This window comes from Helianthus annuus, chromosome 7 (assembly GCF_002127325.2).
Source record: "Helianthus annuus cultivar XRQ/B chromosome 7, HanXRQr2.0-SUNRISE, whole genome shotgun sequence".
NCBI lineage: Eukaryota > Viridiplantae > Streptophyta > Magnoliopsida > Asterales > Asteraceae > Helianthus > Helianthus annuus.
The window spans coordinates 36437096-36453491 of NC_035439.2; the positions used below are offsets into that span (position 1 = coordinate 36437096).

General features: G+C 35.6%; 2 protein-coding genes and 1 long non-coding RNA gene across 3 annotated transcripts; 1 reads left to right on the forward strand and 2 right to left on the reverse strand.

Annotated features, from left to right (window-relative positions):
- Nucleotides 1–5034: 5034 nt before the first annotated feature.
- On the forward strand, nucleotides 5035–9538 carry LOC110940098 (uncharacterized protein At1g32220, chloroplastic). Its single transcript, XM_022181657.2, has 10 exons — nucleotides 5035–5198; nucleotides 5495–5615; nucleotides 5684–5772; nucleotides 5996–6051; nucleotides 7248–7303; nucleotides 8479–8572; nucleotides 8758–8837; nucleotides 8919–8958; nucleotides 9037–9128; nucleotides 9205–9538. The coding sequence occupies exons 1-10, from the start codon at nucleotides 5146–5148 to the stop codon at nucleotides 9376–9378; spliced, it is 855 nt and encodes a 284-aa protein (XP_022037349.1). The 5' UTR covers nucleotides 5035–5145; the 3' UTR covers nucleotides 9379–9538.
- Nucleotides 9539–11534: 1996 nt separating this feature from the next.
- On the reverse strand, nucleotides 11535–12222 carry LOC110938606. Its single transcript, XR_002591523.2, has 2 exons — nucleotides 12090–12222; nucleotides 11535–11997 (listed from the first exon to the last, which is right to left on the reverse strand). It is a non-coding gene; the product is annotated as an uncharacterized LOC110938606 (long non-coding RNA).
- Nucleotides 12223–13777: 1555 nt separating this feature from the next.
- On the reverse strand, nucleotides 13778–15439 carry LOC110942755. The gene is made up of 3 exons (XM_022184519.1): nucleotides 15184–15439; nucleotides 14613–14786; nucleotides 13778–14523 (listed from the first exon to the last, which is right to left on the reverse strand). Exons 1-3 carry the CDS (start codon nucleotides 15437–15439, stop codon nucleotides 13778–13780), a joined length of 1176 nt encoding a protein of 391 aa, XP_022040211.1.
- Nucleotides 15440–16396: the final 957 nt, after the last annotated feature.

Consider the following 16396-nt stretch of genomic DNA (forward strand, 5'->3'; position numbering starts at 1 on the left):
TTATTATCACGAAAGTACTAAACAACCGAGATAACAGCTACAGTATTTATCACTAACTCAACTTTAGTAGTGTTTGTTTGAGAACCTGATTCAGATACACAACGGTCTCTTTGCTTCGTCCACTAGAACTATTTGTGTATGCATACTTTTGGTAGTTAACAACGCTAATTAGAAAAAAAAATATGAAAAAAATTAATCATATCGATTTCTATAACAGCATGGATGTGACACAACAGATAGATAAGCTGTCACAGTTGTCAAGACTGTTTGTCGGGTTTTCTATGCTCACACAGTGTTATAAACAACGCTGATACAAACGCATGTGTTTCGAAATAGGCTTTGTTCTTGGTTTAATGAAGTTACACGTAACATCTAGTTATATTCAGATTTAAACAATGCCCGCCTAAACTAAGATAACGGACATCCATAAAGCTCAAAAAGAAAACTTGTGTTTCCCATAGTCACAAAAGATTGCGGTTTGTATTTCACATAGCCACCGTTTCCATAGTAAAAAACGGTTGCGGTTTGTATTTCGCATAGCCACCGACACGTCTTCATTTTACGGAGAATGTTCTTGAAATTGAAGGAAAAGATTTCTTGAAATCGAATTTGACAACTATGACAGCTTATTAAAAGTAGCAATCACCTCCAATCATTTCCCTGGTCAAATCACACACTATAAAGTTTAAAGTTATCGTGTGTTGTAGTTTGGAAAGATGACCGAATAGAGATCTGAATAACAAACTGTGGAGAACTTGTTTGTGTCGGGTTCTTCTGCGAGTTACTCGATCAACGGACTGATCGGTAACGTTACTCTACTTGTGCTCCGATTTAAGCGGCGTGTTCCGATCAACGTTGTTTAAAGGTGATGAAGAGTTTAGAAACCCTGGAATGATGGTGTTTTTATGGGAAAAACACTATACTTGAAAAACATCCATATATACGGCCCGTATACAATTATACGGCCCGTATACATTTGGTAAACATCAAAAAACCTCCCAAATAAATCCGTTGAGCCGTATAGTTTTTATAGATCGTATACACATGTATACGGCTCGTATAACTATATACGGGCCGTATATAGTAAAATAAAAAAAAAACATTATCTGCGCATTTTCCTATTTAAAAACATTCTATACGGACCGTATATTTTGTATACGGTCCGTATACACTAGGGATGTGAAAAAAAAAAGATATAGGAGGTGTGGGAACAAGGGAGGCCATAAAAAAAGAACATCTTGAAAAGCAACTAACGTGTGGTTGCAGAATATAAGTACAACTCTTTAACTCTTTGCCTAAAAAATTATAATCTTACACGATTCAAATTGTTGCACCCAATTGAATAATTACCAAGCTTTTGAATTATTAACTATGCAACCTAGTTATATGCACTTTTTTGGCCAATTCCGACCCATTAATGAAAAAATACAGCTAAAATCAAGCCATTGCTTAGTAAACGAGTGGAAATCGGAAGCTTAAAATTTACCAGATTTTGTACCTGGAAACATTCTCCATGACGTGTGACAAATTTGGGTACTATAAATGGTTATTCACTTTAAATTGATAAATGGATCCATGTACTTTTTTTTTTTTTTGAACGGCCAACAGAATTAATCTGAAGCACTTTCGGGGCACCCACTAGACCAAATAGAGTACTCTGAGAGTAACCCAAGTCCACCACGCACACATCTGTTAATTACCAGGACCCAATTTCAAAAAAAAAATAAAATAAAATCAAAGTCCATCCCCCAATTAACTGGCCAATCTATAAGACTACAAGGTATGGTGATGGTCCATCCTTGGAGGATGATCCGCCACGTAAGCGACACGTCATAGTCCTCCCAAAGATGGATCATCCTCCAAAACTAGAGGGCATGGGAGGATGGTCCTAGTCATAGTCCTCCACCACTTTTATGTTTTTTTTTATTTTTTTTAATCTTCAACTTTTATTTAACATTTACCAAATAAAGTAACAAAATATTTTCATTAATATTAAAAAACATTACATAAACTTAGAAAAGATAAAGTAAAAAAAATAAACTTAAATATCTGTCGGGTGCGGGATAGTTTTAACGATTGTCGAGTATGTTGGGTATATCCCATCGGCTAGGTAGTAACCTCGCCTGTATTTCTACCCCATCACTTTTATGTTTTTTATTTTTTTAATCTTCTACATTTTTTTAACATTTAACAAATAAACTAACAAAATATTTTCATTAATATTAAAAAACATTACATAAACTTAAAAAAATAAACTTAAAAAAAACATTATTTTATAATATATTATTATTATTTTTATCTCAATAAAGGTTTAATTATTTTATTATTTTATAAATAGTACTCTGGAAGTAGAGCTAGACATAATATAATAAGTTGATAAAGGAACCTTATCCTTATTTATGAAAACGAATCTGGGCCACACCCCACCACCACCCACAAACCACCGCTCCTCCGCCGTCACTTCTCCCCTCCGATGCCGGAGCAAACGACGTCTTTTTGTTTACAGCAAACGAATCTGTTTCCGTCGATGTTTACAGCAAACCACGTCTTTTTGTTCTTGTTCCACCGCGTGCTTTCACTGTAGATTTACCGAATCATCTGGTTCGGGATGCCGGAGCAACTGTTCTAGTTGGTTTCCGGTTTTGATTATCTTACACGCCGCCAAATCATCGAACAGGTTACATTTGAAGGGGGGCCCACCAAAATTGGAGCGTCGCCACCGGCGAGAACTCGACGCTGACGACGGGACGGGAGGGGGGCGGGATGGTTTGCCGGCCGTCGCCGGAGCTCGACGGGGTGGGGACGAACCCCATACCCCCTAGCCTAATTGCTAGTTAGCAAACGAAAATCTGAATTTGTAAAAATCTGAATTTGTAAAAACCTTCAAATCCGCAACCGGCAACACCCTCGTCGTTAGGGAAAGCAGCCTCCAAAAACGAGGCTCATCAAAATCACCCAAATCTTTTTTTTTTAATTACACATTAGTACAACTTTACCATTTTTTAACTGGAAGATGCCTATATTTTCATGTTCAGTAACACAGTAACGAACGAATGTGATATGTGCAACAAACTGGTCAACCCCATGTTCACCATGCATTCTAGAATGAAACCGTTTTGTTTGTTTACTGCATTCATTTTCTTTTGTTATTCCTATTTATTTGTAGGGTAGTGGGTCCATGATCATGTTAGTTATTTTATTATCTTTCTTTGTAAGCCTTTATAAGATGGCATCGTGAGTTTATGAGAGGTTATCAATGAAGAAATGAATTAGTAAATCTGGTTTTCCCTCTAATTTGCTTTCTGGCTTCTCTCTATAATTTCTTGGATCATTTGATTACGATTAGGTTCGTAACAGAATGAAAAAAAAGAGTGGTAAGGCATCATGAAAGTCTAAAATCTGACCGCTTTGACTAGATTAAAAGTGTGTGACTTAATGGGTTAACCTAACCTGCTTTGACCTGTTGACCCAACTCAGCATTCTAACACGGTTGGCTAATGTATAACCAAAAGTTCAGGTACCACAACATACGCCAAAAAGCAGGGTATTAGGTCCCAAACAAACCCAATCTCTAGCAAGTAAATACAAAGGGGGTGTTTGTTTTTTCAGAAAAATCTTTTCTGGCCTCTTATTCTGCACCGCGCAGACCACGTGCAGACATTTAGCTCTGCAGACCGTTTGTTTTTTTAGAAGACATTTCATTAAAAAATGTCTTTAAACCTCTGTGCGTCCTCTTCCCCACGCAGACATTACCTCTTCCAACCCTTACTCCATCCTTCTCCTCCTAATCTCAAAACACAAACATCTGGTCCAAGACAATTCCACCTAAGAAAATGGTTTAGTTCGGTTTGGTTAGTTTCGGTTAACCGAGGAGACAAAAAAAACGATAACCAATTTTCAGTTAATTCGATTTCGGTTAATTTTGGTTCGATTTTTATTCGATTTCATCGATTTTTATTCGATTCCGATTAACGATTCAGTTAGTGCTCACAATGCCAGCTATAATTTCTTAAATGTATGTATGTATATTAAATGATAAGGATATTTATGTCCTTTCACACATATTTAACATAAAAAATTAACAAACATCTAAGTGACTAAACTTGTTAGGTTTTTTTAAAAGTGTGGACTATCAATATACTTTTTCATCGTTAGAGACGAAAATCAATTTTTTTACATAACACAAGGACCATTCATGTAGTTTAACCAATCATTTTATAATTTTAAACATATAATACTAACTATTTAATATTTTCTTTCTAATTTGTAATTATATTACTTTTAGGGTGAGTTAAATGCTTGGTTGGTCTCTGTAGTTTACAAAAATTACAGACTTGGTTCTAGTGGTTTACTAATTACACGTGTGGTACCAAAACTTGTAAAAAATTACAAGTTTTGGTACCACGCGTGTAATTAGTAAACCACTAGGACCAAGTCTGCAATTTTTACAAACCATAGGGACCAACCAAGCATTTAACTCTTTTGGGGTTCTTTGATAACTTCTGTATGATTAGTGATGATCTGAACTACTATTAAGAGTTAGTATAATACTTAACAGATCTCACCAATTCAAATTAGACATATTAACCATTCAAAAGTAAATGTCTAACCTAACAGACATTTACTTGCTAAACAAACAATCAGAATCATTAAATGCTTAAATGCTGAACCATTCAACAAACGGATGGTTTCCTGCTTATTTAGGGGGTGTTTGGCCTAGCTTTTATTTTTTGGCTTATGCTTATATTTTTAAGTAGCTTATAGCTTATTTTCTATCATTTGATAAGCCTTGTTTAAGTGTTTGGATTAGCTTATAGCTTTTTTTATATCATTTACCCTTACACAAAGAAGCTTTTTCAAAATAAGCTAAAAAACCATCTTCAAGTAAGCTTCTTAAAATTAGCTTATATAAGCTAATAAGCATAAGCTTAAAAAGCTAAACCAAACACCAAATTAAGCTTATTTTGTAAAAAAAAGCTATAAGCTTTGTTAAAAAAAGCTAGGCCAAACACCCCCTTAATAAACTTAAACACCCTTTTATACAGTTTTGAAGTTGGGGTTGAATTAACATTTCCCTTGCACCGAAAACCTTCAACTCTGATTCAGTTACTCCAATTTCTTGTTTGAGTTGTTCGATAATCCATCATGCCTCGGTTAACCAATTTCACTGTTTTTAGGTTAACGCTTTCTAGATACCAGTAAGTTCTTCATTCTCTTCATTTCATCAAAACTTCATTGTTTCCCGATCAAACTTTGCCCTAAATTGAATGAATGTTTCATTGCACCGTATGATCAAACAAATTACTAACTTCAGATTATTCAGTTTTTCGTGTATGATTTAACCAACATTTGTTCGGATTTCTTGAAATGGTTTCTGCATGCCCTAGAGCTAGATGTATGATTAAACAAATTACGCACTTGAGTTATTCAGCTTTTCGTGTATGATTTAACTAACATTTGTTTGAATTTCTGTAAATTGTTGTGTAATCCAAAGCATTGCGTTAGGTTCTACCTGGAGAGGAAGATTTTTATCGACAGAGTCTAATAAAATCGATGAACCGCTCAAAGTAGAAGAAGCCGAAACGATAAACGTTCCACCGCCTCCGGCTGAGAAGGTATATTTGGATATCTATGTCAAATTAGCTTCTCAACTGTGATCTCTTGATTTTGTTTGTGTAATCAGTTACTTGTGCTTGGTGGAAGTGGGTTTGTTGGCTCGCATATATGTAAAGAAGCTTTAAATCGTGGCTTGTCGGTTTCTAGCCTTAGTAGGTATGTATTTGTTACTGTGTTTTTGCATCATATTGATGCATAGTGTCGCTATAATGATAATTTGTACTGTTTTTGCATCATATTAAGCCACTCTAGAGTTAAAATAATGATCAGGTGACGATTATACTCGTAAATAGTTCATGGATTTTGATAATAATCTTACATGGATAGCCCAAACTGAAGGAATATAGATAATGACATGGATGGTAACTTTCTTTTGCAGATCTGGCAACTACTCTATTCAGGAACCGTGGGCTAAAAATGTGCAGTGGCATCAAGGTATAGCATCACGTTTACGAGTATGGTTCCTTATATATCTTTGCAGACTCAAATGAGAGGGACTTTACATAAATGAAAAGTAGGGAAGAGAGTGGAAGTTTGTGATGGGAGATAGAAATGAGAGAGGGTGAAAGAAAGTGGCAGCCAGTTTTTGGAGAGAGTGAGTGAATGGGTTGGGTAAAACAACCATTTACCCTTCTCTTTAGTTTTCTTAACTTAATTACAATTTACAACCAATCAAGCCGTATGGACGATAATCAATGAGATTCTCGCAGTTCTCAACCTATGTAGTTAATGTTGCGACATATCACCGATATATCAGTTATCAGTCCCCGTGGAGAGATATCGGTGCAAAATATCGGTACCGATATTGTCGGCGATATTGACCAACATCTGACCAATATTGGACCAATATTGACCGATATATCACCGATGTTTCCGATATCAGTGCCTTTCTTCTTAGTTCTACCATTCGTCTTTCTTCTTATTGCTGCTATTAGTGTTTTAAGTCTTAATTGTTAATGTTAAATATTAGTGTTTTAAGTCTTAATCAATTCCTACTTGCTACAATTATAGTGTTTTGCAAGTTGCAAAAGGTTAATTTGCTAATTTTAGGAAAGTAAACTGATCTGTTAGTGTTAAATCACTATATATATAACTTAAGCATGATATTAAAATTACCGATATCCCACCGCAATAACCGATATCTCAAATATCGGTCCTTGATCGATATCCATTTTTTTACCGCACTAACTACTTGGTTCTCAACTTATTTGTGGTTCTTAATTTAATCGGTCAAGAGGTTGTGAGTTGTTTATGAATTCAGCATATGCAGCATGGCATCTTATGAAGGCAAAACTTATATTTTGGTCACTCACTCGTGATAATATTATTTTATCATTTTGGTAATCTATTTTTATATTTAAGAGTTGTGTCCGGTAGTTGATAGCAATCTTAATTCCATGCCAACATGACAAATCTAAATGTGTCATATGCTGACGTGGATAAACATCTGGACATTTATATTTTGTGATAGAACACTGCTTTGTACCTATCGATCACACTAGTATATATATGCTTTAATTTTGTTAAAAAATGTTATAAGTTAGTTAAAAGATGCTTATAACTTTGTTTTAGTCAAACTATAATTCTATAAGTATGTTAAATGAACTCTTATCCATGTGTTCATTGTTCAGGGGACTTGCTATCTGGAAGCTCATGGAAGGAAGCACTAAGTGGAGTGACCTCTATTGTGTGTAGCTTCTTACTATTGCTTTAAAATGTAGAATCCTGACAGAGAATAAATACTCACGTCCTTAACAGTTTGTTTACCTATGGAAGGAAACCTCTTATAATTTAGGAATATTAGATTTTAATAATCCCAACTATTCGCCGTTGGCCGCTAACAGTCCCAACTTAAAAAATAACCACCAGCAGTCCCAACTATTGACATATTGGCCACCAATGGACCCTGACTAACAGAACCCTAACACCGTTAGTCTCCGGTCGCCGGAAAACCATTTCTGGCCAGAAAAAGGTTTCTAAAGGTCCGATCCAAGGTTACAAAGAGGTTTAAGACAAAAATGTTGAGTTTTCCGGCCAAAAAGTTGAGTTTTCCAGCCAAAAAGGACTTTTCCGACGACTTCAATAATTGGGGCTTTTACTAGAAAAAGGTTTCTAATGGTCCGTAATAAGGTTACAAAGAGGTTTTGAACGAAAATGTTGAGTTTTCCGGCCAAAAACGTTTTTTCCGGCGACCGGAGACTAACGGCGTTAGGGTTCTGTTAGTCGGGGTCCATTGGAGGCCAATATGTTAATAGTTGGGACTGCCAGTGGGTATTTTTGAAGTTGGGACTGTTGGCGGCCAATGGCGAATAGTTTGGACTATTAAAATCCAATGGAAAATTGGTTTTTAATAAACCAAACTTTGTCCCGTTAGTAAATAATAATCTTACCTACGTAATTAGTATACAATAATCCTACCTATCAACATGTTGGTACTCAATGAACTTACGTTAATGTTTTTTAACTGAAGTTAGTTTTTAAGTTTTATTTATTACACAAACAGTCCCTATAGTTGTAATTTACTAGTTTTAACTATTTTAAAACTAGTAAATTACAGTCCCTTGAGGTTTTTTTTGTTTTATAAAATAGTTAAAACTAGTAAATTACAACTACAGGGACTTTTTATGTAATTAATAAAACTTAAAAATTAACTTTAGTTAAAAAAATTAGCGGAAGTTCATTGAGTACCAACATGTTGATAGGTAGGATTATTGTATACCAATTACGTAGGTAAGATTATTATTTACCAGCGGGATAAAGGTTGGTTTATTAAAAACCAATTTTCCAAATCCAATATTCCTATAATTTATTATGTATAAACTATAACGATATTTCCTGTAATTATCTATATAAAACTTACAGGTGTCTTGTGTTGGTGGTTTTGGTTCCAATTCCTACATGTACAAGATCAATGGAACTGCTAATATCTCAGTCATTAGAGCTGCTGCTGAAAAAGGTTGGAGCTAAAAATCACTTACCTTCAATTATTTTTGCATCATTCAGTGAAGCAACAAGTGATAAAAGCCTCATGGAATATAACTTAAAGCATAAAGGAACTGTGTGTATTCAGACATATCATATAAGTTAATTGTCGCATCTAAATGTGTTGTACATTTTTACAAATTTTGTTTTTACTTGCAGGGGTTAAAAGATTTGTTTATGTATCTGCTGCTGACTGTGGTGTGATGAATTACATTCTACAAGGATATTATGATGGAAAGGTAAATACGATTCTTTTTTTTTTTTTTATTGTATTAGGTTTTATGACTAACTAAACTGATGGTTGTGTAATAATGATGCAGAGAGCAGCAGAAACAGAGTTGGTGAGATATCCTTATGGACGTGAGTGTTGTTTTCTTCACTTTCTCTTACAGTATTTTATTCTTGTTACCTTGTGAACATTTTAAATATTGATTTCAGATGTGATTCTGAGGCCCGGATTCATTTACGGAAATCGTCGCGTTGGCAACCTGGAGTTACCTTTGGGTGTCATCGGTTCTCCACTAGAGATGGTACCATGCTACCCCAAGACATACTGAAAAGCCGTTATTAATTATATCGCACTAAATATTTTTTTCATCGAGACAGGTTCTCCAACATGCAAAGCCACTGAGCGAGGTTCCACTTGTGGGTCCACTGTTGACGCCACCCGTCAATGTTACAGCTGTAGCTAAAGTAGCGGTTAGAGCAGCTATTGATCCCGTGTTTCCTCCTGGCATAGTTGATGTCCATGGGTTATTGCGTTACAGCCAACAGAAGTAAAATCGATACTGCACAAAATTATAACAGAGTCCCTTCAGTATGTAGTTTTCGCTGATTCTTTTTTTTTTTCTTTTTAATCTTTTTCAGAATAAAAACCAATATTGCATCTTGGTATGATGAAATGTTAAACGCTTTTCTTTATTTCTAGTTTTTTTAATTACTGTGCATTTTTTAGTTGGAAAATGAAGTTGACAAAATATGGTCTTAACAATATACTGGCTCATGATTTAGATAATTTAACTTATGCAGTACTTATGTATGTATTTAGATGATTTTTGCAACACTTGATACGATTTGGCAATAGGAGCAAGTGACTGAACTTTCGGGTCAACTGTATGCATTTTTACAATGGATGAATACGAGGGCCGAAGTTCATGGAAAAGCCTAGCTGACGGAAGAAATTAAAGGTTTGATAACACGAGCTGATTTTTTGAATAACTGATGTCACATCTGATCTGAAACGGCGGTCAAGATCATAAGTTCAAAAGTGATCCACTAGTATGGTGACACGTAGATCTGGCAAGGTGGCTTCCATTAAATCATGACCCGAAGGGTCGATTAAACTCACTTGTGGCAACACCAACGGTTGGGGCATAACTATTATCCAAATCATCAATAATACATCAAGGGAAGGCTGAAAAAGTAAACGTTCAACATGATATTTGCAGCACTCATATCATGTTGGACTCGGTGTAACCGTCACCAGACCAGGTCCCAGACCTGTAAGAACTCTGCTATCGACTTTTGGAGTGGAATGCCTGCCATTGTTCGAACCAAAGGTTAATTTGGCAGTAAGGAAGAATATAGGAGACATGAAGACAAACATGAAATGTACTTTGACTGTGGTGGCGCGCATTCATGCGACAGAGGTAACAATCACTTGTATTTTATCCGACATACCTTGCATCAAAGCAGATGCCTGACAAAGCAATGCATGTGACGAGACACTCATCCGTACAATGAACATATCTAACAATAAAGAGGTAACAACCCTTATATTAACGACTGTGCCCTTGCTGACAAAGCAAACAGGGAAACGAAACGCTCCTACGTATTTTACGATGAAGAGTAATGCAGCGAAAACTGAACTTTTTGCCTTGCAGTACTCTCTTCGAGTGGAACGTACAATCTCTCTAATACTGGGAAAATCATCGTTCTAGCCATTGTAACCACAATTTTCTTTTTACCTTGATCCAATGGAAACATGACACGTAGTGATAAAGTCTATTAAACATAATGCTGATATATAGAGTTAGCAAAACATGTTGTGTTGTGTTAAAGGTGTCATGTTTGACACGACATGTTTAGTACAATTAGTACAATTATTAACCCGGACGCATCACGTTTAACCAAACATGTGATTTACTCAAGCACTAACATGGACATGCTTTATAAGCGGGTTTCATGACACAACGCGACACACTTGACATGAAATATTACCAATTCAATAACACGAATGACACAACACAACATGTTTAATATGAGACGAGTCTATGGTGCATTCATCACGTACTTGTGATGCTAGATATTCATACTACATTTATAAATTATTTCTTGAGATGTTAGAAGTTCAGATTCCAAACGTATTGATTTGGGTCTCATGAGAGGGGTTGGTTCAAGAGATTCATGAACCTGGTTTGATTGTGATTATACTCCACAAACCCGGTTCCATAGGCGGTTGGTCGGGTGGGAACCAAAGCAAAGGGTTGGTAAAGACCGTTTGTTTGGTTCAGATTGCCACTAGATCAAGGAGGAACGAAACAAATTCCAGCCATAGCGCCCCCGAGGGCCGGTGTACCCAGGCACTATAGAGCGTTATAGGGGTGTTTGGCGTTATATGAAGCTTGAGTACACACGGTGTTAACAAACATACACATCCATACCCAGAACAGAATCAAAAACTAATCAAATCAGCAACTGAGAACCGTAAACTAAATCATCAAACAAGTCGGTTAAGCGATCAGTTCCACCATTCTGCCGGATTAGAACGTTGAACTTCTCATCCCTACTTGCTTCTAATTACTTTTATAAGGATTTAAGCTAAAACCAATTTTAATATCTCAACTTAACAGCCATACTTTATAATGAACAAGTATCCAGGTAGAAACACAGACAAACAATACACCTCTTACAAAAAAAAAAAAAACACCCACCTATTTATAACATTATATATAAAAAATAAATTTATTACAATACAATAATTCATAAAATTTATTACAATACAATAATTCAAAAGAAAACTCAAACATGATGTTAGAGCTATTTATGTCACAATGTACGACAATCCGCCCTAACAACAAAGGATTATGATGGTAAGCCAACCCACACACAACACCAACGACTATCTAGAGTCATTTGATTCAAGCGTGAGACATGTACAACACAATTTTGTGAACACACATGTCACACACCGGAACTAATACCTCTAGATATTCATTTGTGTTGTCTGTGGGCTAGACTACCTTCATAATCCCTTGTTATCAACCACAAATTGTCATACATCGTGACATAAAGAGCTCCAACAACTTGTTAGATCAAAACAAAAATATCTACAACAATGCTAATATAACTCGCATCTGAGATTAGCTTCTTCTCTGAGCTCCTTCAAGCATAATTTGTCTGAAATTTGTGATACATACAAAACAAAATCAGTTTTAAACTAAATCGACAAAAACAAAGAAACATCGAATGGAAAAGGAAGTGGGATGTACCTATGACTGCTGCGATTGGTAGAAGATCAAAGGTTTTTGAAACATAATCGGCCGTTTCATCAAATGAAATACGGCGATTGTGAATGGTCTAGGGTTTGTTATTTTATAATGGTCTTGGGTATTTTTGGTTAGTCCCTACCGTACTGTTTATTTTTGTAGGTTAGTCCTTGTTTTTAATAGTGTTTGCATACAAGTCCTTTCAATGTGGTACTTTATTAGATAGTAATTGCAAATGAGTCTTTTGGTTCAGAAGTGTTTGCAAATGAGGCCTCTTCGGTCCTTAACAACTTCTTCAACTACATTCACATTATAGCCTTTATCTCCATTTATATAAAAATATATTTTACTCTAAAGTTTGTTATTTTTTAAAAAAACTTCTTACACCTAACTGGCTAACTCTTTGTATCCATCTATATCTTACTCATATATATTTATTTTATTACTTTTTTTCTTATTTCTACACACTTGCAATACAAATATAAGGGTTAGATATAAACCTTTAAATGATATACTTTACTTTCTTTATATTTTTTTATTATTGTGATGTTTATATTGTTTAGTCTGTTATTTTCTTTATATTATATAGAACAGAGGGACAATTGAATACTCTAATAGAAACAAGAAGAATGTAAACACATTAAATTAGTTGGTGAAAGATCCCAAAAAGCATATAATCTATAACTTAATTATATGATAAAACTTTTGAACATAAAAAGTGAGTGGCGGACCCAGAATTTTTTGTCTAGGAGTGCGAAATTTTTTTAAGAATTTTAGGCCCCTAGCTTTATTAAAAAAAATCGGTTCATGCGGGTCGGATCGGATCGGGTCATGTAAAAAAGAAAATCAAACTAAAATTCACATAATCATTAAAAGCACGTCAAACGTCATTACAAACATATTTAAATTTGTGGCTTACGATTTTTTGTTTTTTGAAATCTATCCAAAACATTATCTAAAGAAACTTTACGAATTGAAACAAGTCTTTCTCCGTATAACATATACAAGTATTACTTAATTTCTGATCACCAATCCGTATCATATATAAAAATAAACTAAATATAAGGAAAATCAAACAAAAAACTTACAAAAAATTATATATAAGAGTAATCCATATCAAACAATTAACTACAAAATTTATCATGCAATTCCACAACTAATTTTATACATGAAAGTCTTGAAATATTATTCTAAAATATATTTGAGAAAGTGTAAACTAAATAATAATTAGTGTGACTTATTTAGGCCAAGTGGTTCTTTCTTTAGTTTTTAATGAGGCTTTTAATGGTTTATATTTTTTTACTGGTTCAACACTTAATGGTTTATACTGTTTGTTTTACGAGCATATGTCTGAATGGTTCAGACATTTATCTCTGAATTGTTAAGCACTATACTGAGTCTGAATGGTTAAGACTTGTAATCTGAATTAGTCAGACATTTGCCTCTGAACGGTTAAGTATTATACTAGCTCTTAGTGGTTCAGACATCTTACTGGTTTTTTTTTTTTTGGTAAAGGGTTACCCCGGTGATTCTATATATTAACAACCAAATAACACAAGTAGTGCGGAGAGACCCACACTAGTTCAATCATGAGACATAACCCATGAAAGTAAACCAAAACAACCACAAAAGAAACAAAAACCAAGCAACTAGACAAAATTCTAGACAAACGACACACAAAAGAAAACTATTCAATCGCCATTATCTCTACCATCATCCCCACGGATATCCCAATCATCAAGAAGACGCCTCACACTCGCCGTGTCTTTAAACTTCACACCTAGCAATTTGTACCGAACAGTTTGTAGAATTTCATTGCAAATGATATCTGGCGGCCTAGTTTGATTCTTGAACAAACGATCATTCCTTTCCTGCCAAATAACATACGTAGAAGCCGCCACCACCAACTTACTAATCAAACACCCTGCTGACTTGGATTTGGAACGCAATAACAACCATTCCACAATAGCCGAAATCTTTGGATCCACATTAGACATACCTGCCTTTCCACGCACACCGTACCATACTTGCATAGAGAACGGACATTCAAAGAAAAGGTGTTGATGAGAATCATAATCCGAATAACACAAAGGACAGCACGTCATATTCATGTTTTTCCTCCTCTCAAAATCCCACTGAATAATCTTATCCTGAGTTAGAAGCTTTCTCCTCATAATCAGCCACAAGAGGAACGCATGCTTAGGAATACAATGAGTAAACCAAACAATGCTAACCCATTGAATTTCAGGCTCCCTCGACCTGATCGACTCCCAAGCTAGAGCTAAAGAATAATGTGACAAGATATCCCCATCCTTCCATAGGAAACGATCAGTTGTATAGTTGTTAATAATAATGCTAGATGCATGAATAAGAACCGGAAAAGAATCCCTCCATGCCAGCGGCCATCTCCAACCACCATCAGCCCAAACGTCACTCACTTTAGCATCCAGCCGAAACCCCGAATTAGTGATATTTCTCGATGTCAAGAACAAACATAAAGGGCCACCTTCACACCAAGTATCATACCAAGCAGAAGTGGACCTCCCGTCGCCAACTCTAGACCAGATATACTGTCTAATACTCGGTCTAAGCTGTAAAATCTTTCTCCAGCTCTAACAACTATTAGCTGGAATACTACACTCCCAAAAACTTCTACCCTTGAGCTTATACGACTTAATCCACTCAACCCACAAGGACTCCCTATTTGAAATAATACTCCAAACATGAGAAACCATCAATGCCTTATTAACTTCTCCTACCCGTTTTATGCCTAAGCCCCCTTCAAATTTTGGAATACAAACATTTTTCCACGCCACCTTAGCTTTCCGAAACGAATTTCCTTGGGACCATAAAAAATTGCGTAATTTGCCTTCCAATTCACTAATAATTCTAGCCGGCAAGATAAAGACTAACGACCAATAGATGTGCATAGCGGACAGAACCGAAACAATAAGCTGTAATCTTCCCGCAAAGGATAAAAATTTCGTAGTCCATGACGAGATTCTCTGCTCCAATCTTTCAACCAAGATACTACAATCCTTATACAGGAGCCTAGAGGATATAAAAGGAACCCCAAGGTATCGAACTGGCAGCTTACCTTCAACAAATGTCATTAACTCCAGAATAACACTTTTAACAAAAGTAGGAACATTACAAAAGAAGGCTGTACTTTTTTGAATACTTGGCACCAAACCTGACATCTTAGTGAACTTTGTCAACGACTCCATAATGCATCTCGCCGAATGAACTTCACCTTTGGCAAATAAGAAAAGGTCATCCGCAAAACAAAGATTAATAATCTTCTGCTTTTCACATTTATTATGGAACCTGAATGACGCATCTAGCCTAGACATTTGTTGCAGAATACATGTCAAGACCTCCATAACAAGAGTAAACAAGTATGGAGAAACCGGATCCCATAACAAGAGTATACATGTCAGACATCTTACTGGTTCAGCACTTAATGGTTTAGAACTCTTACTGATTCAGTACTTAACCATTCAAAAGTTACCAAACAGTCCCAAACTGATTTAGATATAAAACATTGTAACTTTTGAACATAAATAAAAATACGAAACTAAGATGCATAGGGCTGTAAACGAACCGAACGTTCAGCGAACAGTTCGTGAACCGTTCGGCGGGAAGTTCGTTTATGTTCGTTCGTTTAACAAACGAACGAACATGAACAAGAAATTTCGTTCGATTAGTTAAATGAACGAACATGAACAGAGGTCTCGTTCGTTCGATTTTGTTCGTGAATGTTCGGTAAGGTGTTCGTGAACGTGTTCGTGAACATTCTTTGATTTGCGTTCGTTTATGTTCGTATGTTTGTGTTTTAATTGAAGATCTTTGTACTTTCTTATATTTTATTTGTACTTTTTATATTATTAAACTTTTATTTATTTTATTTCCCTAACAATTAAAATAGGAAACCCACTTTCACCTTATTTATGCATCATTTCCCTTTCATTTCTCAATATTTACATCCACGAATACAATCGACCTCCGTTCCACAATGAGGGATTCAAATTTGAGTGCTACTCTCTGGGCATCTATCTTTATCCTTCGTCGCATTCGCCAAATTTATTTGTGTTCGTGAACCGTTCGCGAACACGCTCATTTCCTTAATGAACGAACACGAACATAGAATCTCGTTCGGTAAGTGTTCATGAACCGTTCGTAAACACATTTATTTCCTTAACGAACGAACACGAACAAGGCCTTGTTTGTGTTCATTTGGTTCGTTTACAGCCCTTAGTCAGGGCTGGCTTTGGGCCTGTGCGAGAGGTGCCACCGCATAGGGCCCAAAG

What these genes read in the sequence shown, in the direction of transcription:
- LOC110940098 (XM_022181657.2), top strand. Translation starts at nt 5,146, where the DNA reads ATGCCTCGGTTAACCAATTTCACTGTTTTTAGGTTAACGCTTTCTAGA. An exon ending in TAGAGCTGCTGCTGAAAAAG is followed by an intron (nt 8,573 to 8,757) that starts GTTGGAGCTAAA and finishes TTTTACTTGCAG; the next exon opens with GGGTTAAAAGATTTGTTTAT. An exon ending in AAGGATATTATGATGGAAAG is followed by an intron (nt 8,838 to 8,918) that starts GTAAATACGATT and finishes ATAATGATGCAG; the next exon opens with AGAGCAGCAGAAACAGAGTT.
- LOC110942755 (XM_022184519.1), bottom strand. Translation starts at nt 15,439, where the DNA reads ATGTCTAGGCTAGATGCGTCATTCAGGTTCCATAATAAATGTGAAAAG. An exon ending in GTTAATGACATTTGTTGAAG is followed by an intron (nt 14,787 to 15,183) that starts GTAAGCTGCCAG and finishes TATTTCAAATAG; the next exon opens with GGAGTCCTTGTGGGTTGAGT. An exon ending in GGGAGGTCCACTTCTGCTTG is followed by an intron (nt 14,524 to 14,612) that starts GTATGATACTTG and finishes TGGATGCTAAAG; the next exon opens with TGAGTGACGTTTGGGCTGAT.